A 22105-nucleotide genomic window follows, 5' to 3' on the forward strand; every position below is an offset into this window, starting at 1 on the left:
TTTAATCCATTTAATATGAACATTGATTTCAGTATAATGCCCCCTTTTTTTTTTAAATCAATGTCAAAAGGGACTAAATCAAATGCCCTACAGAAGGCTAAGTAAACCATCACAGTTAAATTTTGTTTGACGAAACCTATTTTCCATAAAACTATGATGATTGGCATTAATTACTCTACCATCCTTTAATTCTTGAAATATTGCATCCATATCAGCCTTTCCATGAGTTTGCCTGGGATCGATGTCAGGCTAGTGGGCCTATGATTTACCAGAGTTATCCCATTTTCTTTTTTTCCATGCAAAAGGGTTTTAAGGAAGGCAGCCACAAATGAAGGCGGCTGGGGTGTGGAATAAAACCTCTACTGGGGGAGACTCAGGCAAGCCACTATGATATTAAAGCCCAGGCACATACTCAACCAGTCCGTCTTAATTCAGAATCTCCATCTACAAGGCAAATCTACCCTTTCCTTGTGTAATATTCATTCAGAAGGATTTAAGCCTCTTAAAACCTTTAGAGTTACACCACAGAAGGTCTGAGTTCTGTAATATGCCACTGATAACTGAGCTTATACATGCACACATGGCTATATGCAAATAATCTGTCACTAATTCCAGCACACAGCTCCATTACTTTATCATTCTGGCACTCTCCCGGCTCACCAGAAGACATATAGCTAAATATGCAGTATTCTGCAGTCTTAGCTCTTTTAAGTAATCTCTGCAGTTTCAGCATGTGCCATATGATACACAAATGGAAAGATGTAAATTAACACACTCCTGGCAGTCAACACAAGACAATATTCAGGAGACAGCTGCCTCAGCATCTTTATATTCTACTGGTGATGGGGTGGGGGGAGGCAGAATTCCTACTCACCCAGAGCTGTCATGCTATTCAGTAATGGAGTAAGTGTATACACCTCCAGGATCCCCCTGTTTAAATCTTCTCTCTCAAAGCCTGTCTTAAACACTCAAAATTTTCTAAAAGAGGAAGCTTGTAGCAATCAGATTTATTTCAAACAGACTAAGATATTGAAAGCAGCTGTTTATTAACAGCAAACTCCATGAGATTCTTGCCAGGTGGCCTTATCAAAAGGGGAGACGGAAGCACAGGGTCCATTGTTTCAGAAGATCCCTGAGACCTTATCCAGCCCAGTAATTCAAGTCTTTTGGCTTTCTATGGGCTACATATAACAGACATTTTATAAAAATACCTGGATGGCCAAGGTCTTCAAGCTCATCACATCTGTGGCATGTGGATACTATTCTATACATATTTTCTAAATAGATATTTACGCACAGCCACAGATGTACATAGCACTTTACACAGAAAGTGAGATAACGGCCCCTAAGTGGAGGCGCTTACAGCCAAAGGTACTTAAAAGACTTTAAGGGATGATGAGCAAGTGAGAGTATGGGAAGGATAAGATTTAAAGCAATAGATCATGAGATGCATTAGTTTTAAAAAGTATCTTTTTAGTTCCTTTTGCCTTGTATTTTATTTTTAACGTTATATTTAAGTTTTGAGGGAGCAAACAGACAAGATTGATGGAGGGTAGATCAGTATCAGAAAGCAAGCCAAAACTGTTAGAGGATCTGAAAAAGCAAGTTTTCATGGCAAACTGGATCACCAGCCAAAGATCCAAAGGCTGAGAGTGGCTATACATGATAAACTGCAGTATGCCATCCCCTGAAGGAAATAAATGGGAAACAAGTGAAAAACAGAACTCAGCTCACTTCTCCTTGCAGGTCAATTGAAGGATTGCAGTTTGTGAAGTCTTCCCAGAGAAGCAGGGTGTCTTCATTCTCCTCCCATGTTAAACTGTCACAGTCATCATCAAAATCAAATGTCTCACGCCTGTTAAAAGAGCAGTAAAAAGAAAAAAAGGGTAGAAATTTCAAACCATGTCCTTCCACAGTCTTGGAAATACCTCCAAAAGAACAGGCTTAAAACACTACATTAAAACTATAGGAGGAAAGGAAAAGAAACAGCAATGCAACAGCTGAAAAATCTAAAGGCTATTAAAAACCGGCTTGCTGTTCTGTCTGCAACGTTCTTATACCTGGGCTTCTCCCCACCTGCAACAGAGTACTGGAATCTTGTCAACATTCATTCTACTTTAAAGAGACAATTCCAGTTTTGGCCTCTAGATGGTGCTTTAAGTTTGCTATTTCAGCACTGAACAGTTGCTAAACCACAAGAATGCTGTAAACTATTCTGTTACGTAGGAGTAAATCAAGTTTTACTGAAAATGTAGTTTTAAATGTTCCCAAAAGCAAAGGCCAACAGAATGGTTCCCAGGGATTTTTTTTTTAAAAGTGTCAACTGGAAAGTTTTTACACAAACATTCCGCCTGCAGCACTTGCAAATCAAATGTTGCAGTTCCAAAAAAGAGACCAACTGTGAACAAATTAAATAGACTCCACTGATTTTCATTCACCAAACAGTGGCACAAAAGCGCATGAGTAAAAAATCCTGTTTATTTTCTCATTTAAATTCCATTTTGAGTAATAGTTTCATTAACATAGGTTAAAAATAGCCTGCAATCATTTTAATTTGACAGAGTCCCTTTAATTTGGGCAGTTACTAAGTAAATTAAAGTTATAAGAAGAGACTTGAGACACTTGAACAGCAGCAGAATGGAAATTCTACTCTAGCTACTTTGTTTCTTTCCCGTGTTGAAGCAGAGCCTGAAAAAAGGGCTTCTTGTTTTATAGTCGCTCTCTTGTTTCAGGCTTAGACATATTTTTGTTTCCTGAGTTCATTTCCTTTTAAGATGATCACATCAAGCCGGAAGTTGAGTCCAACTCTGTATCTTATGAAAAAGTTAAAGAACTTGGCAAGAGGACAGGCAAGGAATGTACGTCTACTGATGACCAGCCTTGCTTATTTTTAAAACTTCCAGTTTAATGCACCCACCCTTCACAGTCTGTTCAATCATAGTTCTTTTCACTCTAAGAGCTCACTGTTTGAAAAGAAAAAAACCACCCAATTTAAACTGCTGCCTGTTTTAGCTGTATTCATTGTTCAAAGACAGTTATTAGCTTTATTTGAATACTCAGGACCTTTCACTAACAGTGCTTTAATGATCCGCCTCATTAATTACAGCTCAAAAAAACAAATTATTTTCATGTCTGGTGTTGGTACGAGTCAGATTATTTGGTGGTGTATATCCTCCGCACCTCCCACCCACAAATCCATCATCACAAAACCCAAGGGGATGCAAGTTTGAAATACCTTTGTTTATCACAGGTCACTTAGATGAACCTATGACCAGTGTTATTTAGATCAACGACATTTGAAGTTAATGACAGGATTTCTAGGTGCTGCTGCTGCTGATACAAGAGTTTTTTCTTATTAAATCATGTTTATAAAAAACCATTGTAGAAGCCTGTTGCATTTTAATAATTGAGCCATAAATTACTGCAAAGCTTGTGTCAGTAATTCATTGAAAGGAAAAAGGAAAGCAAAACACACACCAGCAGCATGACTGGCTGCGTGGGAAGAGATAAGAAAGACAAAATGAAGAGGGGTTAGTGTCATACCAAAGGATCCTCAGAATGATGTAACAAATGAGTCCCCCCAATAGAAAGTTTTGTAAAGTGTGTGTGTTGTGGACTTGGAATATTTATTTGCTAATTAGGAGAGTATTAGAGAGACAGTATTAAGAGGCAGGGGCGGCTCTAGGAATTTGGCCGCCCCAAGCACGGCGGCATGCTGCAGGAGGCGCGCTGCCGGTTGCTGGTCCCGCGGCTCCGGGGGACCTCTTGCAGACGTGCCTGCGGAGAGTCCGCTGGTCCCGCAGCTCCGGTGGAGCATCCGCAGGCATGCCTGCGGGAGGTCCAGCGGAGCCGCGGGACCAGTGGACCTCCCGCAGGCATGACTGCGGAAGGTCCGCCGGAGCCGCCTGCCGCCCTCCCGGCAAAATGCCGCCCCAAGCGCGCACTTGGCACGCTGGGGTCTGGAGCCAGCCCTGTTAAGAGGACTTCACCATACAAATCAAATCTTAAGTTCCTTGTTTTTTAAACTAGTGTTGGAATTAGTGTTTGTATCGTGTTTTCAGTATAATACTGTAAATGCTAAATACTAAAAAACTCCTCAAAAATAATCTGTTGGTTTGCAGTTAAGCACACTGAATTTCAGCAATGAAAGAAGTAAAGAAACCTAAAATGCATTTCTATTACACTATGAAAGAACTGCAGTTGGCTGAACGTTGACAAGGAGAAGAGAGCCAGAGGGAAGTGATAGTGAGCACCTAAGGTCCATGTTTGGAGTGGCATTAATAAGGGAGCCACCAACAGCTCTCCAGCTCAGGGAGTTCCCATTATGTAAGACTTGAAAAGCCTTATAGTGACTATTTTGGTAGCACTCAACCAGGGCAGAAAGCAACAAGCCTGAACTCTAGCAATTATGAAGTTTACTATCTAGTACAGGGGTGGCCAACCTGTGGCTCCGGAGCCACATGCGGCTCCTCAGAAGTTAATATGCGGCTCCTTGTCTAGGCACCGACTCTGAGGATGGAGCTACAGGCGCCATCTTTCCAATGTCTTGGGGGGTTCTCACTGCTCAACCCCTAGCTCTGCCACAGGCCCTGCCCCCACTCCACCCCTTCCCGCCCCATCCCCTCAGCCTGTAGTGCCCTCACTCCTCCCACTCTCTCCCAGAGCCTCCTGCACACCATGAAACAGCTGACTGGGAGGTGCGGGGAGCACATGACAAAGCCCCCAGAGCATGCTTGCCACAGTTGGTGGCAGATGCTAGAGAAGCACATGCCAATCCTCTCTGGAGAGGCAATAAGGAGCAATGCAGAGCTCATAGCCCCCAGACTTCCTGAACTACCTTGTCCTGCACCAGCAAGATGGTTCTGGAGTTTCTGATAGCAGAGCTCTCTGCTACCACCATCCCAACCTTTTTTTTTTTTTTGGGGGGGGGGGGTGTTTAAAGCAGGAATTTGCCCTACTAATTCTAATCTGCAAGAACACACCAGTCATGAGCAAAATTGTTCCAGCATTAGTGTCCTTAACATCCATAACTAGGTATTCTGATATTGGAGTTCCTAGACAGGATCACCATGACTGTTGGCTAAAGTTAATTCCAAACCTTCCTGCAGAAATTCTGTATTCATAGCATGAACTGTGCATTTAGCAAACAAGTTATGGAAAAACAATTACATCTGTTCAAATCTCACATTCTCACACTCCACTCAGACAAAGAGGCAGATGCAGGAAAAAAAATCTCACAACTCTGGAAATCCTTAACATTTATGCCAGACCATATAAATAAGGGCAGAGTTTCATTCTTGAGCATGCTACACATTGGCTACAAGCAGGGTGATTATTAAATAAAAGTTTAGAAGTCTAATTTCACCATTTATTGCTACTTGCTTTCTGCATTCTATTCGGTGGGGACAGTGAAAATAAACTGTTCAGTTACACTTTTGTTTATACCTAAATTTCACTGAGTCTTATGCACTACCAAAATTCTGCAGTTTGAGTTCAACTAATGCTGAATATTTGGTGAAAAACTATTTCTACTGGAGGTTTAGAAAGTTTGTGGAAACACACTGTGGTCTTGGATTGCAACAACAAAAATCTGAATTTGGCATTTCAGTTGACCTGAAAGTCCCACAATAAAGACATCATACTCTACAGAATACTCACAGCTGATTAAACATTCGCTTCATTTCATCTGTAATGTTCAGAGAACAGCTGACTTCGTCATCTGATAATCTGCTGTTGTCTCCATCCTGCTCAGAGAGGTCTTCGTCAGATGTTAGCTTGCGTTCTCTCTTTTTGGAAGCCACCTTAATCGGAGAGAAGGGCAGTGACTGGAAGGTTCAACTGAGGTGCTGCACCGAAGGGTGCAGAGATAAGAAAGGAGAGGTGTTAGGTTGGGTGGAAGATAATGGTTCATCAGTACCCAGCGATTCAGGTGCACGAGTGACTGAACGCATTAAGGACAGGAATCGCATCTGTTAAGAAGTGGTGAACGTAGAGCAAAAGGAAGCAGTTCAAAATGGCACAGAGCAAAGCAAGCTGCAGACTGCCAGAGCTCTACGTACAGGATGTACTCGCTGGCAACATTATATGGGCTACAGAAGAGCATGCGAAGGCTAGAACGATACAGGGACCAAGCATAAGCTGGCAAGAATGCCCAGGCAGCAGGCTTGAGAGCAATGACAGTCTCTCCCTTTCTTGCCACTACCATCACAAGCCTGGTGTTTTCAGAGCTGAACACTCACAGAAAGTACACAACACTCAAAGGTAATCTTGATTCCTTTGCTATTCCCACCCCACTATCACAAGCACAGATTGCTAGTCATCACTTTGACAGTACAAGAGATATGTGGGAACTGAACTGTGAAAATATTTGAACAAACCGAAATAAATGCAGTTGATAGATGTGCAAAGAGACCCAAAAGCTAACCCTGCAAAGTGAAGGATCATTCTTTTGTCCCGTGGGACTTCAGCACAAATATTCATGAGTATTTACAGATGGTGTGATATAGTCTCTAACACATTTAAAGCACAAAATATATGCCAAATCTCCTCTTTAATTTTCACTAATTTGCCGGAGTTGCTCTTTGTGCTGATGATTTTAACCACTGCATACTTGATCAAAACTGTGTACTCAATTTAGAGCAGTAGCACAGTTTTACCACTTATCAAAGTTAAAAGACAAGATTTCTTTAGAAAAATGGAATAGTGATGAACACAGGGGAGCTGCAATTCTCTCCCCCTATCAAGTAGGAAATTTGAATCAATTTCTGTCCAGATTACCCCCCACCCACCCCACCCCCCAAAAAAGCTAATGAAAACTCATATTTACCTTATCTAAGCATTTTATAAGATATATTAAAAAGTTGATTCGGAATAGAGGAGAGTTTACTGTTCGTCACATTTAAGACATATCCATGTGAAAGGCTCAAGAGAAGGGCAAGGACTTTTTTTTTTTTTTTTAAGTTTGTACAGTGCAGCCCTAAGTAGCTCCTGTACTAGAAAGATTAAAAAAGTCAGACCTATTTATTCGAAGACAGAAAGGGAAGTTGAGGTAAGTTGGAAGGGCCAGTGATCAATTTAAAATGCAGTTATGATAAAAAAAGACTGTGTTAAAGGCACTCGATCACTCAGTAGCTCTGTTTTTTGAGCTATAACTGCCTACTTTTGGAGCAAAATAAATTACTCTTTTTCCACTGTTAATATTACGCAGCCAATATAGCTATGGGAAAGTAAACTGTATTCTATTCACCCTCACATATCAGAGTAATTGTAGTTAACTAACCATCAGTCACAGAATTTATTTATTTCTCATCATGGCATATGAGCCAAAAATAAGGGCTCAACTTGGAGATCACAGGATGCAAGTATACTGCATGAAGTTAAAATCCTCTTACTTGAAGAGAGCAAATCTGATGGAACCATTTAGACGAACATGGAATCCCAGGATGCTTTTTTGTACAGTTACTTGTAAACTGCCACCAAACTTTAAGAGTATTTTTCAGAGGACATTCTGAGCTCTCTTTGGAAGGTTTTCTATAAACTCTCAAGTCTTAATATGTGGATCATTGCTACAACTGGAGATAGATTCAGGAAGAAAAGAAGTCTACTGGGGAGAAATTTCAAAAGAAGTTGAGAATGTTAGATGAAGTTTGAGCCTGAACTAAACTCCCCAATATTCCCTTGCTTTCCCCTCCCCTCATACTGCCATCTTGTCCTGCCCTACAGAAAATTCAGGGCCTAATCACCTGGAATATCTTGGAAACGTCTTCAGAGTTGCGCTGCTGTGCTACATCGCACAGCTTAGCTGTAATATCGATTCGACGGCAGATGTCCATGTCCACCTTCATAGCCTTTTCTTGGATCTTTGTGTCCAGGTCTGTCATGGGCTGCAGGAAGGACAGTAGTGGATTATCTTCTAGCGTTACAGTTCAGGAGAGAAGAGATACCCACTGTATCTCTATAAACCCGGAGCACACCATTCTTACATCACATTGAGCCTGTTCTCCAGGGAAAGGCAGCACAAGGATAGTCTACATTAGACAACTACTGGAATTAACACTTTCAAATCTGATTCCAATAAATACAAGTGTTTGAGAATGAACACTAGCTACTGAGATACTCAATTCCCATAGCAGAGAGACTCCTAGACCCAGCAAAAGTCAACCCTTATGGACTCTGTGAAGCTATGAAATGGAGGGAAAGACTTAAACCTGTTAAGCAAGCAAAGAACAAGATGGGGGATTTGATACTTCATCACTTTTGCCCACTTCAGATAGGAAGTTAGCACTTCATTGTAAAGAAAAGTTAGTCAGATTCTGCTCTGAAAAAATTGTGCACCAACTTTATATCACCAAAAAAGTTAAAACAGGGCTAGGTCTGTAGAAGTCCATGTGAGTGTAGTACAGAGCAAAAGTAATACCCACATTAATCTGTCTTCTGTCCCAGCAGAGAACTGTGTGTCACTGCATCATATCGTGCTGCATATTAGACAGAAGTTATATATATTTGTAAGTAGCTACTCCTCCTTCCCCATTGGCAATGTTGCTGCATGACTGAGGAGATTTTCTCCATTTACAATTGTAGAGTTTCTGTGCTAGAAAAAACTATGCTGTGTTGGGAAGGACTGGCCTGAATGCAAGTGATACTATGCGAAAGCAGGCTATTTGGGAAAACACCAGTCAGAGACGTGTATTACTCTGTAAGCACTACTTTCGCTAACTAAATCAGAAAGGTTTGTTTTGTTTTTAATTTCCTCCATCCGGGGTAATCTTTCTCCACACGAAAAGTAAGTAGACTAGAGAAGATTGTTTTTAATCAAAGTGTTTGTATTCAGAAAAAAGTCTACACAAACATGAAAACATTTGACAAAAGTTTTGATAAAGAGCATTTATATCTGTGCAGTTTGTCAACAGGACAAAAAAACGTAACCTCCAAGTCAACCTCCGACCCCCTGAATATCATTGGGTAACTATGCAAAAACAGTTACGGCTTTCCACACAGCTTTGTGGCCTTCTCTACCACTCTGTTTAGCTCCACTTTGCAGAGTTCAGAAAGCCTGGAGGAAGCACTTGTACTTCAAATACGACAGGATGTTGTATTCACTACCTCCCTCAGCATGCACAGTAGAAAATTACAGTGGAAGGATGCAGCTGTAACAAATAGCTCACATTCCAAGTAACTTTCCCAGACATGAAGAAGAGCTCTGGCGTAAGCTTGTCTCTTTCACCAACAGATGTTGGGCCAATAAAATATATTACCTCACCTACCTTGTCTCTCTAAATTGCTCTCCTTCAGACTGTATTTAACCCAGCAAGTCTTTCTATTTTTGATAAACCACCCAAAGAGGGGGCCAGTGAACGGCTGAATTTTTTTAGGACGAGTAGGCCTAGCAGCCCTGAGAGAATGGATGCAACTTCAGGGGGCAGGTTCTGCAAGTTTGCATCAGACTGGGAAGGGGATGGGGGGGGGGGGGGAGAGATAAAATTCTTATAAAATGACAGACTAGATATGCATCATGAATGATCTTAGCTACACTGCTGGCATCAGCAACTCTTCAGTAAAAGAGAAGCCAGGTGAACCTTAAAATCCTGCTCTTTCATCTTACTTACGCATTTTCCTCTCACCTATATTTGCACACTAGCCCTACACACCCTACGCATTGACAGTCAGACAACATGCTATGACTATAGCCAGACTGTAAGATAAAGTTCTCAAAACTGCCAGTCATGACAATACCAGATCCCACAGCTTTGGGGGAAATTGTAGACTCAAAGGAGGACAATGGTAGAACTCCAGAGATATACACAGTTTATAAGTTTTCTAAAAGGAGACAGCAGCACTGCAGACAAAGCCATATCCTGGAACCAATGACACAGAAACTAGGATAGTCTCGATAAGAGCCTTTCACAAAGGTAGAATTGGGACTGCCGTTTTAGATTTCCTTTCTGACAATAACTGCTTGTAGGACTCAAAACAAAATCACCCTGTATTAGAAGAGTACCAATGGCTGCATAATGGTTGAACTTTTACCCTAATAGCATGTGGATTCTCCAATGCATCATTTCAAAGGCTGCAAATTTGAATGAGTTCGTTGCTAGCTGGTGAGAAGGGAATGGGAAGTCAGGGTTATGGGCTAAGCAGCAAGTTTAATGCATCTCTACACAGACCAGACAGGAAGCAGGGGCGGGGGGGAGGGGGTGATCTGTCTGATGCATTAGATCATAAAGGCAGCCATAATACTAACTACAAAGCAGCACTCATTAAAACCATAACCTTTTTATGAATGAAGCCATTTGCATGACAGATAGATTTCACAAAAGCAGGTGGGGGTGGGCCACTCTACTTCCCAGGGTACTTACATCACTCATCAGACCCTTAAAGACAACAAGCTCTGCTTTCAGCCGCTCAATCTTTTCATTTAACTCTTCCTGGACAGCTTCAGCTTCTTGAGCCTCCTATGAGAGAGAAAATAAGGAAAGAGCTAAATATCTGCAAGTATTTACTTAACTGCTAAGCTTCACAAAGGTGGAAAATAGCTGGTAGCCTTGAAAACCTGCCCTGTACCACCTGCACCAACCTCAATAGCCCCACTGCTACTCTGCTACAAATGCAAGTGGTGGAGGGAGCATGGGTGAGTTTCAGGACTGGCCTACCTTGCTGCTCAACCAAGAGCATAGTGGGAGTGAAGGAGAGGAGAATATTTAGATGGAGTGTGGTCCACGGGTTGCATCATATCAGCATATTTTCCCCTACTTCAATCTGAACACTAGGAACTTCTGATGTTAAGAGAACCCCAATTCAGGGATTGGTTTTGTTCTATTAAGAAGGGTTCTCATGATGATGAGAGGCTAACGGCTTGGACTACAGTAACTGAACACTCCAAAGAAGCAACCCTTTACCTTCATTAAGTTAAGAGATTGCCTTCTGCAAAAGAACTGATACAGGATTAACATCCTATTTATTGCATATACTGAAGAATAAAGATGCATTGCTTGAAGACTGAACTAGGTGAATCAAGGCACTCCTCCTGCTTCGGTCATAAAATTCAACATCAAGCAGCCTAAGGTTTCAAATATTTAACAGCTCTATCCAGCAGGAGGTAATTCAGCTGCCATAACTACAAGGGCTCAAGACTCTTAGGATCAAAGAGTAATTAATCCAAACAAAATATTAATTTTAAATTACCAGATTAAAGGGGAAAAACCTATACTATGAAGTATTCTAGCTCAAGAGTTGGACGAATGGTGGTCAGTACTAAGGAAGTCCAGATCCCACTCAAAACCCACCTCTTGCAGGGTTTCCACCATAGACTCCAGACTCATTCGCTTTGCCAGTTCCTCCTCCCATCTGAAAGAAAAAAAGATTTGCAGACAGAGATTAGATCAACATTTCTGATTCAGTTTATTCCAGCCACAAAGATTTTACCTTACCATTTGTAATAAAAAGATTAGATAGTTATTGTAGGTGTCAAGTGGAAAGCTTCCCTTAGTCTCAGCCACATGTGCGCACACATACTCAAACTGCCAATTTTCAAAGTAGCAATTAGAGTTTAAATTAGTTTACCTGCTAACACTAGTTTCATTCTTTGACTGTAGCATGTCGACACGTATAAAAATGGGAAACTTCCACTGAAGCAGCAATAGGTTGAAAATCTAGACAAGTTAGCAAATTTGCTACTTCTGGTATTTAGCCCTATAAACTCCAGGGACTAGTTATAAGCCTTCTTCATGACAATATCTTCAAATGCCTATATTTATTCCAGTTGCATCATAGAAGCACAGTTCCAAGCAGAGTATCTATCCTGCACGGGTGTCCTTGAATGCTGTATGAATGCATGACATATATGCCTTGTTATTGGCACACCAAGAGGCACAACCATAGTGGGAACCAGGATGGCATTAAGGGAGGGTATAACTTTCCATCAGTCTCAGACTGCAGGGCACACAGTATTTCTAAAAACACTATCTTAAGGAGGGACAGTCCCGAATGATGATTTTTACACATTCCATCTCATCAGTGCACCTCATGCTTATGACTCAAAACTCTAGTCCCCAAGCACAGGAAATGGGGAGCTGGTAAGCGACAGAGCATTTGGTCCACCAGGAGAGAAGAGGAGATGAAGATTGTTTAACAACATTACCACATGTGGAAAATGCTAAAATCATGGACCAACTTAGGCAAAAATAGACTAAGCTGCTTAAGCTACCTCTTACCAGCTAATATTTTAAATAGGCATTAATGCCAGTGAATAGGACCAATTTAGGATGAGCGACATTGAGTGTAAATATATACAAAATGAATATTTCTTCATGTACATTTATAGATCTAATCTGTGAAACTTCAGGCCTGTTCAATAAAAGCAGCAGTTCATAAGTCTGAAAATACTGCTGTTTGCCGACATGTCTGACAAAAATAATTGAACATGAGATGCGAGGGAGGTCAGCAAGAAAAAATAGAGCAGAACCACTGAAATAGAAGAAAGGAAAGATGCCAAGAAGTCGGTCATCAGGCCCGGATCCAACCCTTTCCATTAGCAGATTTTTGAAGAAAATCTTGTGAGGCTGTTTCACTTCTTTTTAAAAAGTTTATTGGTGCTAGCTTAATATTCACTGTCCTTTGAGCTGATGTCCACCATAAACCAAAAGGAGGTATGAACGGAGTTAGATAGCTTTTTAGCACCTGTCTCCCGTTTGAGTGTTCTGGACTTCAATGTTCCCCTCATTTCTTTTCCAAGATTTCCCCTCAGCTTCCATCTCTTTTTATTAAGATTATTCTCCTTTAAGCCCCTGTATCATTCTTGATGGCCACCAATAGTTTTCCCATATTTATCATATAGCAGAAGTATGGTATTGGTGGTAAGTACTCCACCAACAGGCTTACCATCAGAATTTCCAGGTTTTCTCATTTATCCTTGCCACTCATCTACATTGTGTTCCTATTCTATTCAAATCACTCTGAATCACCTCCTCAATTTTCTTAAGTCTTAAGGTTCATGACTTAACTGCATGGTTTTATGTTCTTTCTTCCAGGTTACCAGCAAACAAGTCTGGTCTAATACTGACAGGAACACAGGCCAGGAGAAACAGTTGTAAACCAATACCCATCAGTCCAGAAATAGAATCCCATCTTCTCCAAAAAAACCCATAATGCATATCTGCAGCATTACATGATTTGCTATACCTTCCTTGCAATATATGCAACCCTTACTCTAACACTGGACTAACTAGAAGAACCAGGAATTGAAATTAACTAAACACTGATTATATTTCCATCTATCGAGAGATGAGTAAAAAAAATTTTGTAATCAGTTTTATTAAATGTTATTATGTTATGCTCTTTGAACAGTCTTTTTAAATTAAGAATTTATTTTTAAACAGAGTACCTACTAAACTTTCAAATGCTCTATGAAACATCCTATTTTGATGTGCTATTTATAAACATTAAGGCATTTAAAAAAATTATTAAAGACCGTGCCCCTTTAAGAATATATGCCAAAGTATGGTAATAGATTTAATCCTTGCAATTTATAATTGACACTTTAGTTTAACATTGTTGAATTATGAATCCATCATTGGATTAGTGTGAAAATATCTGGCAATCATCTTCCCTTCACACATGGAAAACTATATGTGGTGAACAAAGTATTGTAGAATTATACAAGGTAAATTCTAAAGAGGATGGCAACAAGGTTTCTTCAGTGGATTTTAACATGTACAAGATTGTTGTCCATCACCTTTCTTAGGCCAAGCTTGTGCAACTATTCTTGAAGAGAAACATTCCTACAGACAGTCATTCACTCAAGTTTAATAAAAGCCAAAGCTTTATCTCTGGAAAAAAAAACTGACGCATTCCCAGCTCACTAAAGCCAATTGAACCCCAAGAAACAGTAGCTTCATCAGGCAACAAGGGATTCTCCCATTTAGAAGAAAGCTTCTTTTTATAGTTTAACAGAAGCTTGGCTTCTGGTACCAGCAGTTAAAAGGAACCAGGGTCCACTGACTCAGTCAGCTAAACAGCCAACAGAAAGTTTCCGTTATGTAAACCTTTGGAATGCAGCAGGTCACAAAATCTGCGCAGACCTTTCACTCAACAAATACCCTTACAGAGCCTGGGAATTTGAAAGGCTAGTTACAGAGTATGACTGATCACTGCCATTAAGAAATTTGCCTGCACTAATCCAGTAAATACAGTCTACCAAATGACAATTAAAAGCACTCCTATAATCTCTAATTATAACAAGGTATGTTATTTTTGTTCACACTCAGACAAATAGTTTTACAGCTAAATTTGAAGATGCAAGTCACAGATATGGAGGTCTACCCCCAAAAAATATTTATTTTAATCCAAATATGATAGGATTAAGAATGTTGAAAGGAGAGGAAAGAGTGCATTTTCTGGGTCAATTTCATAATCTTGCCAGCACAGTGTTAAATCTTCCAATAGGAATAATTTCACCATATTTTCAAGTTTATAAAAGAAACCTAGTAAAGTGACTGGATTTTATGGGACGATTGTGACACATTAAACAATTCTAAATTCACAGAGTGTATCATAAGCCCCAATACCCCCCCCCCCCGCCCACAGACTGCAATAAGTTTGCATTTCAAATGCAGTTGAATGCCAAAGGATCATTTCAGCAGGGAAGAACAAAGGCAGCTGTGGGTGTGCTGCAATTCTCGGTCTTAATCCATGACTAGCGGCACCTGAATTTATCATATCCTAATACAGTAGCAGCAGCGTTGACTAGGCCCTGCACTAGTGCATTACAATATGACAGGCTGACCGCATTTACTGTTCCCTCGCCACTGCAGGGCAGAGATACTTGGCATGGTAGCATTACGTCAACTCTCCAATATGTAACTGAATGCTAAAGTGGTACGGAAAGATATTACCAGTGTCTTTTCTCTGCCAATTATTTACTGCCAAACAATCTGAAATATTTAGGCTGAAATCTGTATTTGCCACAAATATTTTAGCTTTCATTTCCAATGTCCTATCTGCATTTAGGCTGCTAGTCACATGTACAAGTAGCATCCTTATTTTTCAAACCTCATTTGGCCAATCTCACCTTCTGGACTGTAACTGACTGCTTAATATTAAATTCACTACATGCAATATGGTCCCCTTCTGCTACATTGAGGATGTGTCATATGGTTTTAGTCATTCATACTGCATTGCTGCCAGCACGCTGTCAGTTGTGAATGCAAGATAGCGTAACTAGATATTAGGAAAACTGCAGTGCGCCGTCTCAAGAGAGCTCTGAAATGTATTACTTAAATGCTGAAATGTTGAATGCTAATTCTATTTAGGTGAAGAGATTTAACCCATTATTTGCATCCATGCCCAAACACACAACACAGCTCTGTGGGAAAATTTTTAGTAAATATTACATCCATATATTTTTACTAGTTGTAAGTCAAAAGCAAGCAAAATGCTTCAGCTTCCACCCCAAACACTTCAGTCACTCTGGAAAACTGTCAAAATTATCATTCGGAATCTATGCACAGCCTACGTGGTAACAGCATTAACTTCCATTATTCCATTCAGTTCCACCGGTTTAGTTTTTCCATCCTTATGCCATAATTTAACTGCATTTCATAGAAAAGAAGCATAAAGCCCCAGTTCCTTTAAGTAGAAAGCAAAGATAATTTTTGTGGAGAGTGGAAGAAGGGTGCCATCTTTTAAATAATAGATTAAAATTATGTTCTCAGCATATATTTCTTCATTTCTCCAATGGAAAAAGAAACCTGGGCCTTTTAAATATGGTGGTAATTTTAATCTAAAATTAAGTTAAGTTTTCTTCTGAAAGTAAACCAGGAATTACATTAGACTGATAATAAATCAGGGTCCCCCATCATAAATCACTGGTCAATAAAGTCAACTTGTTCTCAGTTTCAGAATGCATTCCCTACTGCCAGGCTGACTTGTCTCATGTAACACCTGGAAAAATGAAGTCACCAAGTTGACATCTGGAGAAAAACAAACAAACAAAATAAATCAGTCTTCATTTTCCCCACCACTCTTAACACAAACCTCTGGAGACTTGTTTTTTGGGGCAAGAGGGAGAAAAATGGAAGGAGTGGGGAGAGAAGAATGAGGATTGAATTGAAGACTGAATCTTCCCTTAATGCTTCCAAGCAAATTAGATAATAGATTTTTTTTTGACACTATCATCCTATATTTGCAGTAACACAAGTATTTTAAAGGCAATTGCTGCTACTGTACATTCGAGTATTGCAATAAGCAAAGAAAAAGACGGCATACCCTTGGGAAGATGCTAACTACTGTGCATTGGCACAGACATATGAAACATGTACTAAGCAAGACTACAGAATTTTAGGCTAGCCAATTTCTGCCCACTCAATTTTTCTTCCAAGAGCTGACCTGCAAGTCAACCACAGCACGTTTCAGATCCCTTAAAAATCCTCTGCTTCTAAGCAACCTGATAAGCTCTGCATGTAAGTGGTGCTGCTGTTAGAGACCTATGAAGATGCTTCTGTAGCACTTCAACACATATGTTGCTTCCTTCCCTCTCCTCCAAGGAGAGAGAAAGCCAGCCTGCTTAATCAGCATCACCCCTGCAGCATAAATGAAGGCCTGTAGTTTCCTGGCAGGACTATAACGGGAAACCAGATCAGCTCTTCCCATTGGAGCAGTGATGTTTGCCGCTCTGAAGAAATAGAGGTGACAGGAATTACCAGAACAATAATGCACAGAAGGAAAGTGACTGTACAGGCTACCAGGCTGAAAACAGCAGTCCTCATATTTGTGCTGCAGGATATTAACTAGACAGCTGCTTCTACTAGTCTCTGATATAGCTATTTCTGGGCTCAAACATCAATTCCTACAATTTCCAGATGCAGCCAAAGTAGCTTTCAGAGCTGGAGAGGCAGATATTGCCAGCCTGAATGTACAGACTAAGAAAAGGCTTTTGCTAGCCTACACCAAGGTTACTAGGATTGTTTTTAAAAATAAAATTCAGAAAGGGCAATTTCAGCACTGACTATTTAAATGTTATGACTACCTTCTAGATTCACAGGCTTATATTATAGTTATTAGAACATGAAAGGCCAGTCAAGATAAAACTCAGGATACATTTCCATTTTTCCAGATGCAACATTACATTCCAACTGTATTCAATCACTGCAGTTTCAGGCCTCAAACTGCCTCTGCAATCATGTGATTAAGTATTTTACATAGCTTGGCACAAAGGGAAGAACTGTGTACCTTTTAAAGAGAGAAAGTAGCTAGCGTATGAGACCTTGAACTAACAAGATAGAAGGATGCTGAATAGCCTTGCAAGGACTAACTCTGCTTTTGTAGTACAGCTGAATCACATTTCAAACTCCCATGTTTCCTTAGAAAATGGAACAGTACACAAGAGATCATCAACACTTAGATGAGTTGCTATTCAAAAGAAAATGGGTGGAGATTACAAGGAAATTTGATAGTACCCAGGTGTAAATTTCTTTAAGCTTCCACTACTCATAACATTCATTGGAACTCAACTGAGACATCTATACTGAATTCTTATTGACAGACAATTCACAACTAAACCAGCTTCCCACTCCATCACCGAGGCTAAGCAACATGATCTTGCACCATCTCTTTACCAGTATGAGCATTTAAAGTTTAGGTATGATTCTGAGTGGTGGGGGAAATTGCCATTTAGAGCCAGACTGTCAAAAGAGCTCAGCATGTTGATAAGCCAGAAGTTATGTCTGAACCACATTAGCAACTCCTTAACTGCCAAAAAAGATAATGAAGTACTCTTTATACACCATTAAATGAGGATTCCTATTTTATCAAAAGAATTTCAAAGAAAAAATATTATGAACAAATGTAGCAAAGAAACACTGCTGTAGATGTTGTGAAGACAAAAGAACCTCTTCCTATGGTACTCTTGAGGTTTTCCCTCCATCTTTCCATCTCTATCAGGTACCACACAGGAGGTTTGCTTGAGCTTGATTATTGCTATGCTTTCTTGTTGTCATGGTACATGACAACACTCAAAAGAACATCTCTTCAAAGCACGAGAGTTCACCTGAACACTATCAATATGCTACCAATGGAAATACTGGCTGCAAACGCCGGTTAACCCTAACTTAAGTGTTTAAGTGTCAAACCATTTCACAGGACAGGAAGCACACAAAGACAGAAAAAAAACTAAAACTCAAAGATGTCAGTATTTCATTTGGGTATGTGAGACACACCTAGTACTGCTCATCCTTTGTATGTGAAGCATCTAAGATGCGTCCTCTGATGTGCCCTACCTGTAAGGACAAAGATGGGAAAATATGTGCATTCTATGCCAGGCTCAGTTAATTATACCTTAGATGTTCTGCAATCACGGGTTAGAGACACGTTTTTTTGCTCTCGTGGCAACATCACTTGTTCTTTTGTGGTTTGACGCCCATATTTTGTTTAGGTGTATTCTGACGGGCAGGGCGTGCCCCACCATTCACTAATGTTGGCATGAGATTTGATGTTTTTGCATGCTCAAGCCCAACCAATTTAATTGTTTGAGATTACTCATAGTAATCTCATGTTTGGATCTGTAGTAACATGCCCATTAATCTAGTCTCCCCACATCTATCCAGTGATATCTAGATATTGCCATCATGGTTTATAATTGTGGTTATGATGCACTGATTTCATTCTAATTGGCATATTGCCCCAGGAGTAGCATCCATGCTGCCATACAAAGAATCCAGTTTCAAATCTCATGTTTGGTAAGAGAAAGACCATTGATGATACTACTTCTGATAGAGGATGCCCCTGCTTATGAGGAGAATGTACTTCAGCAGGTGGAAAGATCAAGATCTCTTGGTCAAATTTTCTAACATGGAAGTGTATAAATTCTTCCCCCCCCCCCCCGCCCCTTTAAGAGTTTGCAGCATCCTAGTTCCCGTGTAACACAAATCCTGCCCCATACTGAACCCCATATTTGTAGGCAGGTCAGGGGAAGAACCTGTGTATAAGATGAACACCAGAATCCCACCAACTCATTGCAGTGACTAGGGACATACATCGCAGGTAAGTCTGAATTAGCAATTAGCAAACAATATTGAGGACTCAAGGATATTGCAACAAAAGATGCATTTTGTCAAAACACAAGTATTTGTTGTTTACAAAAGACTTAGTGTGGCTTTGTAATGTATTTCGTTAAAATAAGATTGAAGTGTAATATTACACCTCAGAGTGCTGTCTCTGTTATTAAACCCCTACTTATATTGCAAGATCCGCAGGACAGGAAACTGACCCATATTTGAATGTCTGATTCCATGAAGCCTGGCTCTAACATAACTTCATTCAAGAATGCTGTGCTGTTATCTGTGGCTTACAACTTCTCAACTGCATCTTTCCCACCCAAACAACAAACCTGTTAGCCAAGGAATTGGTCATCTCAACAACATATTCCCAAAACATCAGACTATTGTGGCCAGCATTCATGTGTAATTGGTTTCTGTGTTAAAAAGAGAGAGATTAATTTATATCCTCAGAGCTAAAACCCAGTAAATGTGTTTTGGTACAAATGCAGATATACCTTTTCTAAATGGGAAGCAATCATTAAGAGATTCCTTTGCTCATTCAGGACCCATTTCCCTTTGCTCAGATTCACCAGTATCTGTTGATACTTTTTTAAGTCAATTTTACTAGTCCATATTCAGTTTGGACATGCAGCACTAAACGCGCATTGGTGCTCTCCATTGAAAGACTGTACAGGAGGTTGTAGCAAATTAGATCAACTCAGAACAGAGCAGAACCCTCTGCATTTTGTTCCCATGTGAGCGAAGAAAGGACATCCTATTTTTGGTGGAAATTTTAACAAGTACTGGCAATAAGGGCTTTCTCCATACTTAAACCATGCAATTTCTCAGTCTATCAGGTTTTAGAAATCATCTGGCCTTGTTTTAACACATAATGAGTCCAGAGGGCTGTTGTGGAGTAAGCTCAGTAGATAAGACACAGGATGTTGTGTGGTAAGAGTTTACTGTGGTGTAAAAAAAGCAAACAAAAACCACCTACTAAAGACAATATAAAAGCATGTTTGAGACACGTGCTCTATTTATACTACAATGCAGACCTTTGAACACCAGGAATTCCTTGGGCATGAGCTGTTAAATATAAACTTACCACTTTGTAAAACATTGGGCAAATATGTATTGTGATTAAATTTACGTGGAAAAATGCTTCCACACCTTGTCATTGGAACAATAAAAATTTCTTCCAGTGAAGCTGTCAGGTTTTGCTTCTGCCAACAGCTTGTTCCTGAGAAGAACCCTAGCATAAGGTTGTGACGGGTTCAGTCACAGAGACTCCCTTGGGACTGTCACCTGATATGCTGAAAATTACCTCGGAGCCGTTTTCCCTGCCAGCTTGGGACTCTAGAACGCTCCCTTGTTCAGCTAGACACACTAGCCTGCTGTAACACAGACCCAGGGTCTGGTCCATGCCCCCAAAGCTGCAGACTTAACAGGTAACCTGCTGAGCTGTTTCCAATCTTCAGCACCCAGACACCCGGTTCCCAATGGGTTCCAAACCCCAAAACAAAACAGCTTTACTCTGTATAAAGCTTATACAGGGCAAATTCGTAAATTGTCCACCCTCTATAACACAGAGAGAGATATGCACAGCTGTTTGCTCTCCCAGGTATTAATCCCTTACTCTGGGTTTATCAATAATCAAAAGTGATTTTATTAAGTATAAAAAGTAGGATTTAAGTGGTTTCAAGTAACAGACAGAACAAAGTCACCAAGCAAAATAAAGCAAAACACGCACGTCTAAGCCTAATACATTAAGAAACTGATTACAGATAATCTCACCCTCAGATGTTTCAATAAGTTTCTTTCACAGACTAGACTCCTTCCTAGTCTGGGCCCAATCCTCTCCCCGGTACAGTACTTGTTAAGTCTAGTTGACATCTCAGGTGGTAAGCAGGGGAGTTCTTATGACTGGCAGCCCCCTTTGTCCTGCTCCACCCCCTTTTATAGCTTTGGCACAAAGTGGGAATCTTGTGTCTCTCTGGGTCCCCACCCCTCCTTCTGAATGGAAAAGTACCAGATTTAAGATAGATTCCAGTATCATGTGACATGGTCACGTCAATGTAAGAACCCCTAGACTCTGTTCTTCCTGGGTTGGCCCACACATACACAGGAAGGCTTGCAGGTAAATAAACCATTTACAACCACCTTGTCCTAGTCACTGGGAGCCATCAAGATTCTAAACCACCATTAATGGCCCACTTTTTCCATAATTACAGTAGGACCTCAGAGTTATACTTCATATTTCTAGCTTCAGATACAAGAATGATACATGCATACAAATAAGAGGAACATATTCAGTAGTTTATAACCCTTGTTATACCACCTTACAAGAGACCTTTTGCATAAAGCATATTCCAGTTACATCATATTCATAAGCATACTTCCATAAAGCATATGGAGAGCAATGTCAAAGGTTATCAGAGCTTTAATGTCACATAGAAGTAAAAGTCTTGGGTGCATTCTTTAAAATAAAATATTGATGCTTTTAACAAGCAAAAAACACCCATCAATAATGGCTTATGGGTAAGGTTCATAACTAATTAAATTATTTCAAGCTATTTTAAAACTACATGAATGTCTCATGCATGATATGCTCTTTCCAATAGCTTTAATAGGTGTAACAGATATTCAGGTATGAAAACAAAGGAACTTTATGGTAATCCGATGAAGTAACATCAGGGATGATCTGTCCCTTTCCATACAGAAAGGAACCTGGATTCTTCCAGCACAAGAGGGAAGTGAATCCAGTCATTTAAGATGTAACTGCTTACTCAAGAAGGCTTTTTGGTACAATGTAGGACAGCCGGTTTGTTGTATGTACTACAGGGTCTCAGCAATATTTTTGACAATTTTTTAAAGAAAAAAGAAGTGGAGAGAGAACTTGCTGAAAAGGAGTTTGCACTGTTCAAGTTTAAGACTGATATCTGAAATAAGTCAAGTTATATTCAGCTTTGTGACAAAGTCAGCTGAGAAAACTGAAAAGTCTTAATTTACCAACAAATTCATGATTGTTAGCATCTATGATAGATTCTCACAGCAGGAGACAAAAGCAATAGCAATTT

The 22105-nt window shown here is 40.1% G+C and overlaps 1 protein-coding gene across 3 annotated transcripts in view; it reads right to left on the minus strand.

Moving 5' to 3' along the window:
- IFFO2 (intermediate filament family orphan 2) overlaps nucleotides 1-22105 on the minus strand; it is a 50674-nt gene that overhangs the window by 7201 nt on the left and 21368 nt on the right. For 2 of the 3 annotated variants that reach the window (XM_039509472.1, XM_039509471.1), the window contains exons 2-6: nucleotides 11283-11343; nucleotides 10356-10451; nucleotides 7743-7883; nucleotides 5659-5801; nucleotides 1735-1855 (exon numbers count right to left, since the gene is read on the minus strand). In XM_039509472.1, coding sequence (XP_039365406.1) covers nucleotides 1735-1855; nucleotides 5659-5801; nucleotides 7743-7883; nucleotides 10356-10451; nucleotides 11283-11343 — 562 coding nt within the window. The remainder of the gene's footprint in view (nucleotides 1-1734; nucleotides 1856-5658; nucleotides 5802-7742; nucleotides 7884-10355; nucleotides 10452-11282; nucleotides 11344-22105) is intronic. The other variant, XM_039509473.1, reaches the window with a different exon arrangement.

The sequence above is a fragment of the Mauremys reevesii genome, linkage group 21 (assembly GCF_016161935.1).
Source record: "Mauremys reevesii isolate NIE-2019 linkage group 21, ASM1616193v1, whole genome shotgun sequence".
NCBI classification, from domain to species: Eukaryota; Metazoa; Chordata; order Testudines; family Geoemydidae; genus Mauremys; species Mauremys reevesii.